Genomic DNA, 18,125 nt, shown 5'->3' with positions numbered 1-18,125 from the left:
CGCCTTCTGTCGCCGAGAACCTCTCGGCGAGAGGCACTCGCCGAGTGCCTCTCAGATTATTGACATGTGTTGTACCATTCTAATCCGAATACATTTCAATGTAACTCTTAGTTACTTCTTATTCACATTTCATTGCAGGTGAAATGTCGAATTTGCGGGTCGAATTGTCATACACCAACAGAAGCACCTCCACCATGCTGAGGCATTATCGGGCCAAGCATGAGAATGAAGTTCGCGATACACCCAGTATTACGCCAGGTATACAAACGTTCACTCATCTTTTCACGGTTGCTATGTTGATGATTTAATTGACAATCAGTAATTATTATTGGTTGACTCTCCACTCCATGTTTGACAATCAAGGTTCCACGAAGCAGCTGTACTGGAAGGACCAACACACTTCTTTCCCAAACCTCTCCCACCTTGCAAAGGAGTTCCTTTGTACGCCAGCCTCATCCGTCCCTTGTGAGCGTGTGTTCTCCACAGCAGGAGAAATCGCTTGTAAAAGACGCAACAGGCTGAAGTTTAAAACATTGGAGCATCTTATTTTTCTCAATAAAAAATTGTGAAATAAAAGCCCACAAGCATCCTCATTCAAATGATCTTCACATTATTTGAACACATTGAATGTTGCAAAATGAATGCATGGATGTGAATGATATTGTACACTTAATCATCAAATCGATGAATGACCTTATGAAAATGTTTTGGAACAGTTGTAGATGCAAAACCGTGCTGGCAGCTACATAATAGATAATAAAAGAAAAATATCCCAAACCATAGGGATCCTCCCAAAAACTAAGGATGTGCTGAATAAGAGATCCTTGTACACATACTTTTATTACTTCCATATTTGACCTATTGTGTGGGAATCTGGGGAAATGCCAGTAAAACAGTTTTAAAACTACAATACAAAGCAATCGGAACAATCACTGGTTCCAAATGGACGGAACCCACAAATCCACTGTTTATCAAATTAAACAATGAAATCTCATGACCTGATTGACTTCAAAATCGCCCAATTAATGTACAAAGCACACAATAATAACCTTTGCCAAAAGATCCAGAAGTTTGAGAAAGTTGTCATAATTTAGGGGGTACTAATCTATACAAAAAAATCCAAAACACGAACGAACATCACACAAAGGAGTGTATCTGTAATAGGTGTAAATCTGTGGAATGATTCTGAAACGGACCAGTAAAATGAGGAACTCTGTTGCTGAGATTAAAAATGAATTCGAGAGTAGTACAAGACAACTACACAAATCAGAATTAAGCTGATAAATTCGATACACTCATGAAATATAGCAATACATCAGAAATACATTGATGAGATTATTTAATATATTAATGAAATGTAGCATCCATTATGAATATGAGAAAATCGACATATACATGTGCTCTAAAGAGTATGTACTGTATATACAAACCTAATGTAAAAATGTATTAGTACAGCATACATAAGGGTAAAAGCATTTGTTGATATTTAGACTTTCTTTCCTATTTAGAAAAATGATCAATTCATATATAAGAAGGGGTAGGACTCGGGGTAGGTTTTTTGCTTCTTTCTACTCCTTTGAACACATATTTGTGATGATGACTATTTTCTTTTCCTTTTTTTATATCTTACCTTCACCTTTTGCCAATTTATTACCGAATTGTATATTTTATATGTTCAATATACAAAACAATATATCAGTCAGTTCAGTCTGTTAAGTGGGTTGGCTGCAGGGATCTTGAAGGTCCAGCAGGTGGCAGTGGTCAGTGACACAGTATCAGCACAGTATCAACACAGTGTGTCGACACGCCTCATGAGGCCTCATGGACCCGTCACTAGTTGCAAGCAAAGAAACAAAAAGCAAGAACAAACATGGCAGTAGCCAAGAGCAACACTGACCCTACCCTGAGTGTTCGGGCAGGAGTCCTTTTATACAACTAATAATTACATAATGACCAGCAGGTGTGCAACTGCAGGGGGAGCCCTACAGTGTCACCTGTTGGTCACAAACCAAATCATGACATGATGTGTGTCGCTGTCACGTTTTAGGAGGGCTATATTTTTAATGCATTCTGATACAGCTACTAATTACCTGTTGTGTTGTATTATGTACATAGTAAACTAAGTACCAACATAGTAAAGTAATTTAACTAGAATATTTTACCATAATTTCTTTTGGTGTTTAAATGTTTAAAAAAAATTAAATCCCCCCCCCAAATTCAATATGATATACTGTATATTTTTACAGAGTTGTAAAAATATATAGCATTCTTTTCTGTCCTATGGCCGGAGGAAAACTGAGCACCCGCAATTCAAATCCAAATGGATGGATGACAGATGGATGGAAAAATACTCATCGGAAAATAGTCTAAGAAAATCAATACTCTTATCAATTTGAAAATGTGTCCTATAGTCGTTTAAAAGGTCAAACAATTCCAAATAATATTTGATTTGTATATTTCAGACTGAAGTAGCAGTTTTAAGAAAGAAACTCATCTATGATTGAATTTTTGTTTTCATTTTCCACCAGCTTTAGGGCAGCTCATAACTGTTGTTATGGACAAATAAGACAAAGACAATGAGGTTAGTGTGTATGTTACACTTACCACAAGCGAAACAGTACATAGTGTACTGCACAGTGTACATGTTGCATAGCAAGATCTTACTCTGCAGCTGACACATACCTCGGTGACCTAACACACACATGGCATGCAACAGAAGATCTCTATGGGTCAGTGGCATGTTTCATGACACGCTGTAATTTTACACTCATCTGGTGTTGGTTGGATAGGCCAATGGATTGAGGATGTGGTCCATTTCCTGACTTGTCATTGGTCAGGGGGTGAGACCTATTTGAATGAAAAGTGACAGCCTGCCATTGGCATTTAATTTTTTTTTTAAACATGACTCATGAGACTCACTAATCTCAACATGATATTGGTATGTTCAGTGCCATTCATTCCCGTAGACTAAAAGGGTTTACATAATTTATACATTCATTTATACACAGTGCAATGTCAGCTTCTCGTTCCATTCTACACCACCAATGCTCGTAGGCAACGACTAGGCTGTAGAATGGAACGAGAAGCTGACATTGCACTGTGTATAAATGAATGTATAAATTATGTAAACCCTTTTAGTCTACGGGAATGAATGGCACTGAACATACCAAAGGAGACTGCTGAGTACATGAATGAGATCCAGCGCGAACTGGTCTGCTGTAGTATGCGGCGCTGCAAAGGTGTCTGGTATACAAGGGTTACGAGTGATGTAACACAAGCCAGTCAAGGGGCCATACATCCAAAAAAAAAAAGCATGGCATATAGTTGACAAAACATGTTTCCCACGTGAGCAGCGTCCATGATGCTCTGAAGAACAACCCAATTTGTTATGGGTAGCGATTGCACGACTGTCTCTGTCCTATGTGTTGTGTTGTTATTTTTGTTATTTTTGACTTCAAAATGGCGCCGCGAGAGTGGCTGCCTTTCCAGCAGCTCCTATTTTTTTGTTGTTCTACTTCTTCCTTTCATAACTTTGCTGCTGTGAATCTGGAATTTCTCCATTGTGAGACTAAGGTTTTCTTCTTCTTCTTCTTCAAAACCCACTGACGGAGTCGCAGTCGACAGGTTTCAAGTTCAACAGAACAGGAAGGAAGTCACAATGTTTGTACATGAAGACGTCTTTATTGTGACACAGAAATCTCAAATGCCATGATTCTTTACATCTGTATGTATAATCCATTTTAGATGTTAACTTTCCAATGTGCAGAGGTAAGACCGTAAAAGTTGTTAATGCAACCATAAATAATCGTAATAAATATCAAGTAAATGTACAGCACATTTTATCTCAACTCCCCCTCCTATGACTAAGTCCTTTACGTCGCCCATCTAATTCCCCCTTGGGAGGGAGTAGAAGCAAGAGCATCCCCAATAGCAGCGGTATGTTCCACTCTCAAAAAAACAATCAAAACGGAAGTCTCTGGCATGTCAACAAGGCTATGTGTCACATATTACTTCTGTCATCTTATTTGCTTTGATCGGGTCAAATTGTTTTACAAGAAAACATGTTGCACCATGAGCTGTAGAAAATGAATCCGTCCGAGTATGAGACAAGTGATTTCTCAAAAAAAGAATAAGACGACAGCAAACTCGATATCCAACTGGCATCACCGTTTTGTTTTTTTTTTAAATAATCTTTTCTTGGAAGAATAGTGCAAATCAAAACAAAAGGTGAAATAGCAATGAATAAAAACTGCACTCAAACATAACATTATTTACATTATTTTTACACAAATAAACATTTGGATATGGGTCTTAAAAACAAACAAACAACAGCAAAAAATCGTGTTCTTCCATGAAAGAAAACAGTTAAAAGGCAAAACTGAAGCAAACTTACTGCCTCCTCCCCCAACCACCAGCAAGTGTATGAGTGTAGATTGTGCATGTTGGGGGGAGGGAGTGGGGTTGTTTCACATTCAGGAGCGAAAGCACACAGGTGGGAGGGGCTGTTCATGAGAACAAGCTCTCCCACCCTCCTGTCTCACAACACAACTCGTACCGTTCAACGCCAAAGCAACTTGTGGGCCAAGAGTCGATGGGACCCCCATGATGCCAAAGCTGGAAAATGAATTATTCTCTTATTCAGGTGGAACGATTACTTAAATACCATCTCTTTAGAGTCTTAGTAAGATTGGTTCAAGTTTTACCGCCATACAATTGTCGATTCTTTTCTTAGTTGTAATCAGCAACTTCATAATAGCCAATACAACACGATTCCTCTTTCATATATCAAACCAACTCCAATAATTTTGTGTTTGCAGCTTCACTCTGGCTTTCATTTCAGTGTAAAGGCGTGTTTCACAACATGTCCCCGCTGATGGAACGCAGGAGGCGGCAGCTGGGTAACGCATTTGCAATTTGGATGGAAGCCTTTGCACTGATTAAATTTTTTGCGCTACGCTCCCAACTTGTCTCACTGCAGAGGTTTCAGCACATACGTTAGAGTCAGGTTATATATTAATGGAAAAGCTCGGGGGAGTGATCATTAACCAGTGTAATAGTTGTTTCACTCCTCACTGTGACTAGAACAGATGCTCATCAAAGGTGTAGGAGTTTAGTGATGATCGTCTCGGGTATCAGCAAAAACGGCGTAAAAACGAATCATGAAGAGAATGTCAAGAACAAAGTCGGGGGTTAACATGCAAAGCACTGAAAGCTACTAAAATCAAATCGTGACTTTAATAGAGCAGATCAGAGAGAAAATCTCTGAGGCAGGCTGCAGGGTGCGGGTGATGGATGGAGCGAGTCAGGAGGTTCATGAAGGTGTGTGTGTGTGTGTGGGGGGGGGGGGGGGGGTGGCATCAAGTCTTAGCCACTGAGCGGGTCCTCGCGATAGTGAATGGCGTAGCGTAGTTTCTCCAGCATCACGTCCAAAGAAGTGTACTGAGGCAGTTTGACCATAAACATACAGGTCTCCACGCGGATGTAGCGAGCGTCCGTCTGACCTGCCATGCATAGAAAGAAGATGTGACACAATTGTTGACTATACAACTTATGTAAAGTATAATATAAACCAGTAATTACCAGGCACCGTGGCGTTGCACATTAGTGTGTCATGTGAAATCATCAGGTGTGCCGTGGGATTAAATACAACTGCTCATATATTATAAAGATATTTATATATATTTTTACACTACAAAGAATACCTATTTGTTCATCTACCTATGCCAGTGACGTATAGTGACAGGCAGGACAATTAAATGCTCTTCCCCCAAATGGCAGAAGGTACGGCACAATTAACAATGACACTTCAAGTGAGACAGCAGTGTTTCGCCATGGACTAATACTACTCACAAGTAGCATGAGGCTATACAATGCACGTTACTATCGTTTGATTTACTTTTACTGGGGATCCAGCCAAACTGAATCTGTTTGGCTTGATGGGTTGGGGAGGTACAGTGCCAGGGTTCTAATCAAGCAAAGTCAAACATCATCTCCCAACAAAACATCCCTAATTTCACTCTTACATACCACTCTAAGTACATTTGTAAGGACATTGAGATGTTCATCATTATTTGAGTACATATTCTTTTTGTGACAATTTCATTTTGGTAATGTGCCATGAGATTTTTCTAAAGTAAAATATGAGCCTTGCCTCAAAAAAGATTTGGAGGCACCGATCTGAGCAGCACGTATTAATGGTACAGGCTGAAGCCCGCAAGTTTGTGTGTTATGAAAGTGAGCTTGACTGCTTGATAAAAGTGAATCTTGCGTCCGTCACACGAGTGCAAAGCATTTATATTGTGCTGAGGCCTACTGCTTCCAAACGTGCTTGGGCTTAGGACGTGTACGTACTGTGTTCCTCTTGTATATCGTGCTTGATCGTTAATGTCCCGCCATACAACAGATTTTTAAGTGATTGTTTTGGGGGTTTTTTGAAAGGATTTTTATAGTATATAGTGGTGACTTGAGATACAAGTCCATAATATTGACCTTTATAAAAATGTACAAGTACTGACATAATTAGTTAGAATCACAAAGTTTTTGTCATCCTGCATCAGTCGAATGGCCATTGTGCTAACTCCTTCTGGTGTGAGGGCCTCGCCCGCAAACAGAATGATACCGTGTTCATTGTCTGAACTCATGGGATAAGGAAAATCAGCAAATAATTGACACATTTGTTTGCGTTGAAAAAAAATGTACCGGTATATATGCTTTTTTTGTTTTTTTTAACTCCCCCAAAATATTCAAGTCACTCATATCTTAAGGCACCACTGTACAGGAAAGTCAGAAGAGAGTTATGCACCATAAGTGTAGCATTCCGTTATACCACGGATGGATTGATGGATGGTGTCTTCAGGTTTATAACTACCATAACATTGATGCTTGAATTCCATTAGGTCATCTACGGCAAGTGATAAGGAGTTCAGTTTACTGCACTAGTTTCAGCAAAGGCCATGTCAAATTCAAAGATGACAAGATGAGAAGCTACCACTGTACTAAAAAGAGTGTCATTCAGCAACAACAGACCCCTTGATAATGACATCGATGCTGATCACCGTTACCTGCTGCTCCATCAGGAGGAGCAATCTTCATGGGGTATGGAGGGACGTGGGCCGTATCGGGTCCTCCGTCCTTGCAGGGACAAGTGAAGGGGATACGTTCCTGGTTGCAGGCAAACTTGATGAACTTGCAAAGCTCCTCCTGAGTGAACATCTCCAGAGCGGTCCAGAAGAACTCAATGTGTTGGTCCGTCTCCATCAGACCAACCTGATACATGGTGTGAGCCTATCAAAAAAGGTAAGATATGATCAGGAATACAAACTACCACTGATCCATTAACATTATTGGATTCATATAGCATGTAAGACTGGTAAACCTTGAGGAATTCCAGGTTAATGTAGGGCAAGCCACAGGTCCGCAGCTCCACCTCCAGTGGGCTGAGCATGGTTAGTAGCTGCAGGGGAATTATGGAAGCCAACCCTGCACGCACCGCTGTCATGCACTCGACATTCTGCAGCTCCCTCAAACGAAGGCCCTGTACTGCCCGTGCGTACACATTCTTATTCTCCCAGCTACAAACACAAGAACATCCAGGATATGTAAACCAAACACAGTACAGTGAGTTAAACTGTTCATTTAACAAAAAATATCTCCAATAATCACCTGACAGTGAGGTTTCGCCCTCCTTGACAAAGCTCCACCTCCTCACCAGTCATGGTGATGTAGGTAAAGGTACAGCAGGGCTTGTTGGGAGAGTCGGGACTCTCGCCCGAATGGTGTTGGGAGGAAATCTCAGCACAGAGTGCCTCCAGCTCAGCATCATCATTCACCTACACAGCGCAAACAGTTAAGACATTACGAGACGGAATTGCCGCTAACAGTTAAACTAGCGAAAGGAGATTTACACAAATTAAGAGGACAGGTACTATTTCTTACTTTTTCAAACTTCTTGACATAGTTGTACGTGAGCATATCTGCTTCCTGTAGGTCCTGCTCTGGGTCGAGGGCCTCGCCCACCAGACCTTTCCAAAAAGAGCTCAGGAGGTCCAAAGGAAGGGGCACATCTGCACGGATGGCGATGCCCAGAAGCTGACCAAAAAAGTGTAACAGCTGCTCCTCTGCATAGCTGATAGGACATGGTGTCAGGATGTACTTTCCCTAAGCAAAAAAAAATAACAATAATAATAATTACCCCAGTATAAATGAATTATGTACCAAGCTGATATAAAAGGGACACTGAGATTTAAATCCCCCCCTCGCCCCCCCGCCTACCACACACACACTCTTATTTCTTGGATTGAATCAAGTACACAACCTCACTTATACATTTGCACGTCTGTACATTCATAGCAAAATTCTGCAGAAACTATAAATCCAGTTTGGGTTTGTTTTTTTGCACCAAACACCACTTAAAAATACTCTGTTCTCCAATTGACTCTCACAATGACAAACATCATTACTACAGTAAGTATATCGCCATTATTATGGTCATAGGGTGGTCATTGCTGTGTGCATACCTGAAATAATATGCACTCACGCTGACATGTATAACCATTCCATATACATTGTATATAATGTACATGCTATTTAATTACGGCACACGCCCTTCTGAGTTGAAGCTAATCTAATGTATGGGGTTTTTTTGGGGGGAACAGCATAGGAAATACTCCACAGACCGTGGACATTACCTTGTTACGGTTGGCTGCAGCACTGGGACAAGGCAGCAGCAGAGAAAGAGCGGAACTCTGTAACTCCTTGCATACCTGCCAGAGGAAGTGTCTGAAGGAACCACCTAATCGGACAGAAACACGGGTGCTATAATCTGCTATAGCTATGGTCACAGTCGATCTGTTGCAAGTAAAATGTAGAATATCCAACTGGTGCCGTGAACTTCCTCGCCGGTGAAACGGATGTTGAAAGCGTAGGTTGGGTCCCCTCCGCTGGCTAGTTTCACACAAAGCTGTGACGACGGCATGCATGCAAGCTGACGTGCAGCTTGGCAGAAGTACGTGTTTTCTGAAGATCGAATTTCACCTGCAGGACATCAACAGGATGGCAGTAAAGATACAGCACATACAATATGAAGCTGTACAACAAATTGAAATAGTCTCTACCTCCCACAATCTCAAGAGGGTCCAATGTAATCTCTGGAGCTGCATGGTCGGCTGTTCGCTGTACTGTAGCATTCAGTACTCTGTTCATTACAGAGACTTTAGTGTCATAGTAAATCAGTCCTGCCAGCAAAAAAAAAAAATTAAAAAAAAGATTCAGGTGTGAGTTAAAAGAGGACTTTTGGAGAGAAGAAAAATTATTCGCGATGACAGCTATGGACGGAACACAAAGGGGCTTCCATTACTTATCTGCTAAAAGTACCACGGTCCAGCTCACCTTTCGCCTCACATAACAAGGTCGCAATGCTGTTCTGATAAGTGCACGTCTGTCTTAGCTCCACCAGTGGCAGGAAGAAACTCTCCAGTGTGTTGTTGAGCGACTGCAGCAGAGCAAAACGCAAGCGCAAGCTCTCTACAGACACATCTTCAAAACACACGAAAAGGTTGTTAGAACTATTTATTTACTAGAGTCACTTACAGAGTAAGTACCTGGGGAAAGATACAGATGTTGAAGTGTGTTACTAACTAAGCAGGCAGGCCACACGTGGATCGACACAATCACTGGGCTCCAGGTAGACTTCGTGGGGATGTAGTCGGGCTGGTGTGATAGCAAGGTGACGACACAGCCTATTGATGTACTGGACCAACGCAAAGTCCATTTCTAAAGTCCACTTCCTACAAGTTTTCTGGGCGTGCCGTGTATCTATACTGGTGCACCTGATGAAGATAAAGATTAACGGTAACATTTTTGGATCATTATCCACAGACTATAAATGCATATTAATAAATTACAAGGTACTGAAAAGCAGGATACACATTTACATTATAGTCCCAGAGACTGCATAAATAAATACTGTGTGTATTTATAGAACATGTATAGTATGTTATGGGAAGCCAGCATGTGACAGTCTAGACATTACGTCAGACCGGGCCGTGTTAAGAGGGGTCTGACATTGCCAGTCTCACCTGTCAAAGTGGAGGTCATAACCACATGCCAAAATTGCCCTCCAAATGCTGCGGATGTCCTGCTTGGCTCGGTCAACCGCAAACCTATGGAAGCCCTCCAAAGTCAGGTACTTCTCCTCTGAGACTATAGAAAACAAACGTGTGTGAGAGGCAGCTCAGCATTTCCTAAAAATCAACCGAAACATAAGTGCTCTAAACCAAACACTATTCATATTTCAATTTCAAACAAGTTTCATTCTGAATGTGAAGGGTTGAAGATCACTATAACACCAAATATTCATTCTGCAGGATGTCGCGTTATGGAAATGTCAAGTTATGCATTGTCTCTGGTATTTTATTGTGTTTCGATAATTGAAGAACCTTCAAGTTTTTTAGCAGGAGACTTTTCCACATCTTTCTCATCAGGTCTGGATTTCTCTGGAGATTTGGGTTTAAGCACTGTCTTTTTCTCACTGAGAGCAGTCCTAGCAGAGATAGTGAACAACACATTCCATTTGAAATTCCCAAAAGCACTCATGAACTAAACGCTAAGGAAAAATGTACATCATGCACTCTTACCTTACACTGTTGAGCACAGACTTTTCCTTAGTGGGAGGTTTGGTGATTGGCCTCTTGGTACTTACTACCTTGCCTTGATGCTGTTCTTTTCCCGCCTTGCTGTATTTATTTTTATTGGGTTTGGGAATCCCATACTTTCTTAGAATCTGGTTGAAAACAATTCCTTTTTACAAACGTGATCAAATGCGGAGACTTGTTACTTTGAGGTGCTGGAGCAAGAATATTGACATTTGGGGTAGAGATGCGGCTACACTTTCAAAATGCTTTTCAATAGTCCAGCTTATTCAAGATTTCCTGCATATGGTAATTTACCTGAGTGAGTTGGTCTTCAAGTACTTTCTTAGGAGGCCGTACATTGGTAAAGAAGGTGTGCAATAGATTGCCAGGGGTCTGAGAGTTGATTTGCTCTTTGCTGAAGTAAATATCAGACACTTTCACTGGCTTGGCTGGTGTGAGGCTGAGCATTTGTTCCGAGTGCATACAACTCTTAAAAATATCAATAAGAACGTCTCGAGCTCCGGGAACAAGCTTGTCACCTTGGAAAAAAGATGAATGAACATTACACCATGACAAATAACGTTGCAAAGCGTAACTATTCATGGTCAGAGACAAACCTCGAATGGATTTGTCCAGAAAATAGTCTTCCAGAGCAGAGCTTCCCTGAGTGTCAAACAGACTTTGGTTAACGCTTGAGGCTGTAAGGATCTCCTCATTGGTCAACTCCATTAGCTCCTCTTCGCCTTCCAGACTGGATAAACCAATCAGGTCACTGCTGTTAAAGAGACTGGCACGTATTTTTTCCACTTTGGCTCGAGAACGCACCTGGAATTAATAATAAAGGAATAAGCAAAACGGAGAATTAAACACAGAATAAAAACAAAGGTACCGGTATTTCTTTTATAACACAAAGGTATTTAGCTCACCTCAATGACAGCATAACCTTTGATTGGCCTCGCCAGGACTGCATTGCTCTCCTGTGAGGTGACCGTGTGCATAGAGCCTTCGTCTGACACTGACGGTGTCTCCGCACTTTCCACAGGCTCCCCGAAGCTGCCAAGACTCCCCAAGCTTCCTGTGCTACAAAGAGAAGTATCTAGACTCTCCTGACTAGAAACAGTCTGTGGTTCTTGGGAGCCCTGCTGGGGGTGGTTTCCAGCGGACGCTGCTGCGGCGGAGTTGAGAGCCGGGACAGCTAATTGTTCCTGATCGACAGAAAGTTCACTGGCGGTGCGAGAGCGTCCCTGCGAGGAGCTGCAAATGGAGGTCTGGCTGGTCGAAGCTGATGCGCTCACACTAAGAGCCGGGGTAACGCTGCTGGAGCTGTCAGGACTCTCAGGACCTCCGCCGTGGGCGAAAGGGCGCTCAGATTCAGTGCTCACTTTGCCAGCCTGAGGGCTTGTAACTCGAGCCCCTGATTTAGTTTTCTTCGGGTCCTCTTCCTGCAGAGGTATGTACACTTCATCTTTGAAAAGCCCTCCGTGCGCATTGCAAGCCCGACGGATAGCATTACGGACCACTGCTTCTTCCAGGTGCATAGGGATACCCGAAAGCACCAAAAGGCGGCTGTGGGCTGTCGGACCCACCAAAGCTTGGCAAGCGTCTGTCACTGCATCACTTGTCACACTCAAACCCTGGGGATCCTTATTTGCAAGATGTCTAAGAATCATCAGAAGAGTGAGGCAGCGGTGGAACCACAGCATGTCTTCAGGTTTGCTACCCGCCATGTTCAGCAGGGCACTGTCACTCTCTGACAGACGAGCACCTCCACTCCCCCTTTTACCGGAGACCACTGCAGCCACTGCAGCCGCTGCTCTCTCGCGCTTCATCTTTACCTTCTTACGTTTGGACAGCAGGCTGGGACTCTGTGGGGTCTGGCCAGGGGATGATGATGACGACGACGAAGAATCACTCAGGTTCGGGGCACTGGTGGAGGTCAGGGTTCCAACTGTGGAACCTCCAACATTGAGAGGCAGTGTCACCTCTGCCACAGCGAGACAGACCTCCATCAGAGCGTGGAAGTAAGTGGAGAACCGACTCTGCTCTGCTGCCAATGCCAAAGCAACACCTCCAGATGAAGATCCTCCAGCCCCAGCTCCTCCCGCAGTCCAGCCCTGAGTTTCACGATCGTACAGCTTACGGAGTTCTGTCTGCAGGGCCATGAGTACTGCGAGGCAGGGGTTAAGCAGCAGAGCGATCGAGCTGGACAAGCCAGAAGGGCTTTTACGCTGCTCCAAGTGGTGAATCTTACGCAAGAGCTCAGCCAGCAAGTGAAAAATCAGTTCTTTAATGGAGGGAGCCAAATCTGTAGTCCAAAGTAAACCACCTAATACATAAAACACAGGCCAACACAGAAAACATTGAAAGCTGGTTATGTACAACAATGCAAGCCTATCAGAATCGCCTTTATTGTCATTGTATAGCATACAACTAAATTTGTAATATATAAATATGTATGATGCAGACTCTGTAAACACTTGTGGTGGTGATCATAGTCACAAATATGACTCGAAAATAGTTCAATGATTTTAGAGTCAATGATTTTCTGCACCAACTGTAGAAACTGTCATCGTATTGTATTCTACTACTGATCACTTTAGCTCTGCTTGATACTTTGCACATTGTCTCACTTACATTACGAAATGTCCTTGCATACCTATTTGTCATGTCCTTGTTTACGATGATACTAATGCAGCGTGTTATACCGGAGACAAATTCCTTGTGTACTTGGCCAATAAAGATGATTCTGATGATGTGAAAGCATAAACCCCTGAATGGAGACACTCATACCAGGAATGTAAAGATCTTCAAATATCAACCTCAAAAAGGCATATCATTACAGAGCCTGCATCATTGCTGCAAGTAGGTTGTTTTATGTTTTCAGGGGATTATACTTTCACATCATATTTGTGACTATGATCACCACCACAAGTGTTTGTACAGGTGGTTCGTGAGGATCTGCATAAGTGTTTAAAGTATGTCACCTACCGAGCAGTTCTACCACTTGCAGCAGTACAGACGATGGCACTGTGTCAAGCTCGTCTTCTGACCGCTCACTATTCTCTCCCAACTTCCATGTCAACAACTGCTCGGCGAATGCCATGGCCAGAGGAAACTCCAGAGGCAGGGAATGTAGAACCACTACAGCACCAGGAGGAGGCGACACACCTACAATCAAGAAAATAGTATCCAATGAATGATTCAACATGCGGACAAATGATATACAAAGGTGTAATTTAGTGAATACATACCTAGCTTGATGTGCACTTTATCAGTGGGGATGATTACAGAGGGGTATTGGTTGGTGGTAGGCGGGGGAGTAAGGCCTGTGTTGGCAGGTGAGGCATCCAAAGGATAGCACACAGCCTCCATCAGATTAAGCTGCCCATTTCGGCGAACTTTGTGACCCAGACCATACAGCATTACCCGTGCCCAGGGAGCCTTGTACAGGCTAGAACTAATAGGGGGGAGGACGTTTCGCATTATTAGCAGGGGATAATAAACAAGGTTCGTAGTGATTTGCTGAAAAAAAAATACATTGGCAGTTATCTTACTCTTTGCGGCAGCCAAGTTGGCTCTCTTTGCAAGATACGATAACAAATGCGGCCCCTGGAAAACTGACATCCATGCTCACTTTTGACTCCGTTACAGGGAACTCCTCAGATGTAAACTGCTCTGGTGCATGCTGTAAACAACAACTTTTCATTTAACGTTAGCCCGGATTTACTCAAGTTATTTGAATCATTGATGGGCAGAGCAAACCTGGAGGAAACAGCAGATCTGTTTAGTTAGCTCAAGTAAGCTTTCTTCTCCTTGATGCAAGGCACGAGTGATGGCCACAGTTAGCCACTCTCGGATGGGTTGAGAATTGCCCTGGTAAAATAGGTCCGTGGGAGAGCAACTTTGGTCTTGAAGTTTGTGAAGCACAGACTGGGCCAGAAGGATCGAACCAGAACTAATAGTGCCATCTGTAGGAAGATGAATGTTAAAGGCGGTAGGAAGAGGGGCCCACAGACAAAGATGTGCTTATATCTACATTATTTTACCACTCACCAGGGAGGGGTGGAGCCAGCAGCTGATTAGACAAAAGTTGTAGGTGTTCTAAGGTGATGTCTCGGATCGCAGGTATGTGGAAGAGACGAGTGAATGTGTGGGGATTTTTTGGGGCATAGATGTTCAGTAGGGCCATTCGGCAATATAAACGAGCCAGTGCGCTCTCAGACCGAAGTAGCTCCCTGTGAAAAATGAAAAAAAGAAAAATAAAAAAAATGGTAGCATGCATTTCTGTGTTGGTAAGGTCAAAACATACCTGTGAATCTGAATGTTGCTGCTGTCTAAAGAGACTAAGCCACTGGCTGCAGTACGTCGAGATCCAGCAGGCGGCCGCTCCAGAATTTCAATAGGGTACCAGTACCTCACGAGCACTCCCTCACTGCGAAGGTAGGTTTCCACCTGGACAAGCTCATTCAGCTAGAGGGGGGGAGGAACCAAACACAAAATCAAGCAACATTTAAGCCAGTAGTGGCACAATGCAATAAAACGTATTGCACTTACAGAGTCAACATCCAACACTACTCCATGCAAGCCAAAAGTCTTCAACATGCCCCGGATGGCAAACTTGGGCAGTGCTGTCCCCCCTGTAGTGCTATTGGTATTGTTGCTGTCCGTACAGCGGATGACCACAGTCAAACCTAATATAAGATACAGAATAGGAGGTAAAATAAAATACTACTACATAGCATTAGAAGTACGGTAGTAATAAAGAACTTGAAAGCTTAATGCCGAGTATGAGTAGTAATAATGTACATGTAATGCTACCTTTGCGAACTTTATCAATCGTGAATTTGTTGGCCTCATCCTTGATGTCTTCTATGGTGGGGAGGTATAGGTCTCGAGGAATGCCGCCATTCTCCTCATACAAGAACTCCACTGTCTGTCTTGCAATGTCGACCATGCCTGTTGCCATTTAAACACACCATCGGCTCAACGCTCCCAAAGCTGTCTTAAGATATTTCTACACATGTTTGACTGGATATAGGTATTCTTCTTACCTAACTGCAGGGCTCCTTTGATTTGGTCCAAACCAGATTTCCTCTCAGCTTCATTGCGGAACCTCCTTCTAATGGTGGGGAACACTTTGGTTTCCCACGCCTTTACCAGCAAGGCGTAGTGGTCCTCCTGAGTTTTGAATGGAATCGTGAAACAAAGAAGGATAAACTGTGACACTGTCCCTAGATGATGAAGAGCCCACTTACCCTGGGGGCATCATCATCATCCTCATCGTCACTCTCATCATCTGCAATAGGTGGAGGGTGTGGATCAGGCCCTGAAGTGACGAGGTTCTCATAGCTCAGCTCCACCTTGTAATGGCAGGACAGGTCACTGTTGTATTCTGAAAGAGATCGAGAGAAAATGACAAAAGTTATATTAATGTTGTCAGTTAGTCGTCAGAGAGTGATCTCTATGAAAAGAAAGAGACATGCATATCTAAGGGCTAGATTAAAAAAAACAAAAAAACATTTGTATGTACGTTGCTGAGGGACCGCCACTGCTGCAATCCGACAGGGGGGTCCATGGGAGCCTGAGTCAGATGTAACACTTGCGCCTGCATCATTATCACTGTCTGAAGCCATGGCAAAGGGGAGCGCTTCAAAATTTGCACTTATTTCTTCTGCAAGGTCAATGCACAAGTCTGCAGCATTCCTGTGTGCTTGGCCTTCAGCGTATGCAAATGCACGGTTTCCAAAGTTGGCCCGAATCTTTGAATTCTACAAAACAATGTTTTTTTTCCTTTGTAATTACTGCAGGAAAATTGCACCGTTGAAAGACATTTCACTTTAATCAGCATACCTTCTTTTGAATGTGAACCAAGGGCCACATTCCACCCGCCACCTCCTCAAGGACTGGACTGAGCCTCTGACCACAATAGGTGAAATAGACCCGTCCCTTCGGGGCCTGACCAGGAGGTGGAGGTGTACCTTCTGAACGCTCCCAGCCTATTCCAGCCACATCACCTGTGTTAATGTAAATGCAGCGGGACGACAGTAATTACATAACGTTAAACAGTAACCATAACTTTTAACTGAAGCACTAGTGAATGTTCTAGAAGAAACTTTTGCTCAAAGAAATTTTGTGCAGTAATAAAATACAAGCAAAACAAAAAACATAATCCCTCTCACCAGGAAGAAGAGAAACATCTAGCCTGACACTTTTCCACTGCAATAGACTCGAGCCATTGTAATGCACTGCCCTTCCATTACTGTCACAAACAAACGGGAGGACAAACAGTTGGAACAACAAAAATGGATATCAAATAGCACTTTTACTGAAGATAGAACATCATTGAAAAATAAATAAAAGTCTACTGACTTGTGAAACAGACACGTGCCAACAGGGTTGGTCCATGCTCCGTCTCTCTTTTCAGCCTCAGTGGCAAAACCAAAGGACACAATGGGGCCACTATCCTCTTCAGAGTCTCCATAGGAGACAACTTCTATCTCCCAGTAAAAAGAAGGTGCCTGTAAGGGTAAAAAATAAATAAATAAAAAAGACATTAATAAATTGTCGAAGGTCAGAGGGTGAAAAGAAATTCCCAACAACGATGTAACAAACGATCAACCTGAATTGGCACAGGAGAGGTGGCATAAATGAAGGTACCCCGGGGGAGCCCTCCTCCAGCACTCGGGTCAGCCAAGAAAGTGACGGAGGTAAGACGAGATGAGAACATGCAGGCCCGGACTGGAGGGAACACTCGGGAGGGACACCAGGTTATTTCCTTGGGCTGGTGAGGCATAATGGATGGAAATGGTTGCCAACAGTGTCATATTGTTTCAAAGCTTTGCATGAAAATGTTTTTAGAACTGAATGTACTTATGATATTCTCTCCAAAAAAGTAGTAATAGAAAGGCAATAGGCATGAAAAAAAAACCAATTCTCAGCAATTGTTCAACAGTCAACGACAGTTGCCATTGATTATTTTTGTATGTAACAAGATGCATAATATTTGATTGTAATTTGCAAATTTATAAACATGGTAACTCCACCTGGCGTCTGTCTGTCTGAAGGGGTGGCGGAGGTGGACGAGCACAGTCTCTGTACAGCATTCGTACTCTTTCACACTGCGCCTCAACGATACCAAGACGCTCTCCTACAAACACCGAGAGAGGACAAACATTCAGACCTATTGTCTTTAAGTTGTAGGGTGTACAGTATAACATTTTCTTACCAGGACTACATTCTTGAGCAACCAGGTTGAGCACCTCCACAGCTGCAGGACACTGCTGAATGAACTCTTCACAAAATGAACTGTCCTCCAAGAGCTGTGCCATTACCAGGCATGCCCTGAAAATCGAAATATCATTATACAGTTGTTCGACAGTACTTGTCGTCGTGCTTAGCTCTCTGGATGCACTTGAACTAGACTAGTGTTCATGACTAGTGTTCAAGTAAAATACAAAAGGGCTCAGGGGGGGAAAACGCTTGGAAGGACTGATT

The 18,125-nt window shown here is 42.9% G+C and overlaps 1 protein-coding gene across 3 annotated transcripts in view; it reads right to left on the bottom strand.

Annotated features, from left to right (window-relative positions):
* Positions 1–3,659: 3,659 nt before the first annotated feature.
* The window catches only part of LOC127602543 (probable E3 ubiquitin-protein ligase HECTD4), a 42,231-nt gene continuing 27,765 nt past the window's right edge, over positions 3,660–18,125 (bottom strand). For all 3 annotated transcript variants that reach the window (XM_052068733.1, XM_052068734.1, XM_052068735.1), the window contains 33 exons: positions 17,857–17,972; positions 17,675–17,778; positions 17,251–17,412; positions 17,001–17,149; positions 16,811–16,890; positions 16,482–16,645; positions 16,162–16,399; positions 15,887–16,023; positions 15,683–15,809; positions 15,450–15,587; positions 15,186–15,322; positions 14,941–15,101; positions 14,685–14,866; positions 14,394–14,599; positions 14,186–14,316; positions 13,883–14,088; positions 13,620–13,799; positions 11,558–12,957; positions 11,249–11,456; positions 10,947–11,170; positions 10,635–10,780; positions 10,437–10,540; positions 10,077–10,200; positions 9,637–9,827; positions 9,388–9,534; positions 9,114–9,233; positions 8,878–9,033; positions 8,688–8,791; positions 7,936–8,157; positions 7,663–7,829; positions 7,376–7,571; positions 7,062–7,284; positions 3,660–5,501 (listed from right to left, as the gene is read on the bottom strand). In XM_052068733.1, coding sequence (XP_051924693.1) covers positions 5,365–5,501; positions 7,062–7,284; positions 7,376–7,571; positions 7,663–7,829; positions 7,936–8,157; positions 8,688–8,791; positions 8,878–9,033; positions 9,114–9,233; positions 9,388–9,534; positions 9,637–9,827; positions 10,077–10,200; positions 10,437–10,540; positions 10,635–10,780; positions 10,947–11,170; positions 11,249–11,456; positions 11,558–12,957; positions 13,620–13,799; positions 13,883–14,088; positions 14,186–14,316; positions 14,394–14,599; positions 14,685–14,866; positions 14,941–15,101; positions 15,186–15,322; positions 15,450–15,587; positions 15,683–15,809; positions 15,887–16,023; positions 16,162–16,399; positions 16,482–16,645; positions 16,811–16,890; positions 17,001–17,149; positions 17,251–17,412; positions 17,675–17,778; positions 17,857–17,972 — 6,487 coding nt within the window. In that variant the 3' untranslated portion in view covers positions 3,660–5,364. The remainder of the gene's footprint in view (positions 5,502–7,061; positions 7,285–7,375; positions 7,572–7,662; positions 7,830–7,935; positions 8,158–8,687; positions 8,792–8,877; positions 9,034–9,113; positions 9,234–9,387; positions 9,535–9,636; positions 9,828–10,076; positions 10,201–10,436; positions 10,541–10,634; positions 10,781–10,946; positions 11,171–11,248; positions 11,457–11,557; positions 12,958–13,619; positions 13,800–13,882; positions 14,089–14,185; positions 14,317–14,393; positions 14,600–14,684; positions 14,867–14,940; positions 15,102–15,185; positions 15,323–15,449; positions 15,588–15,682; positions 15,810–15,886; positions 16,024–16,161; positions 16,400–16,481; positions 16,646–16,810; positions 16,891–17,000; positions 17,150–17,250; positions 17,413–17,674; positions 17,779–17,856; positions 17,973–18,125) is intronic.

The sequence above is a fragment of the Hippocampus zosterae genome, chromosome 6, assembly GCF_025434085.1.
Source record: "Hippocampus zosterae strain Florida chromosome 6, ASM2543408v3, whole genome shotgun sequence".
Taxonomy (NCBI): Eukaryota; Metazoa; Chordata; class Actinopteri; order Syngnathiformes; family Syngnathidae; genus Hippocampus; species Hippocampus zosterae.
This window is presented reverse-complemented; position numbering and strand designations above follow the sequence as displayed.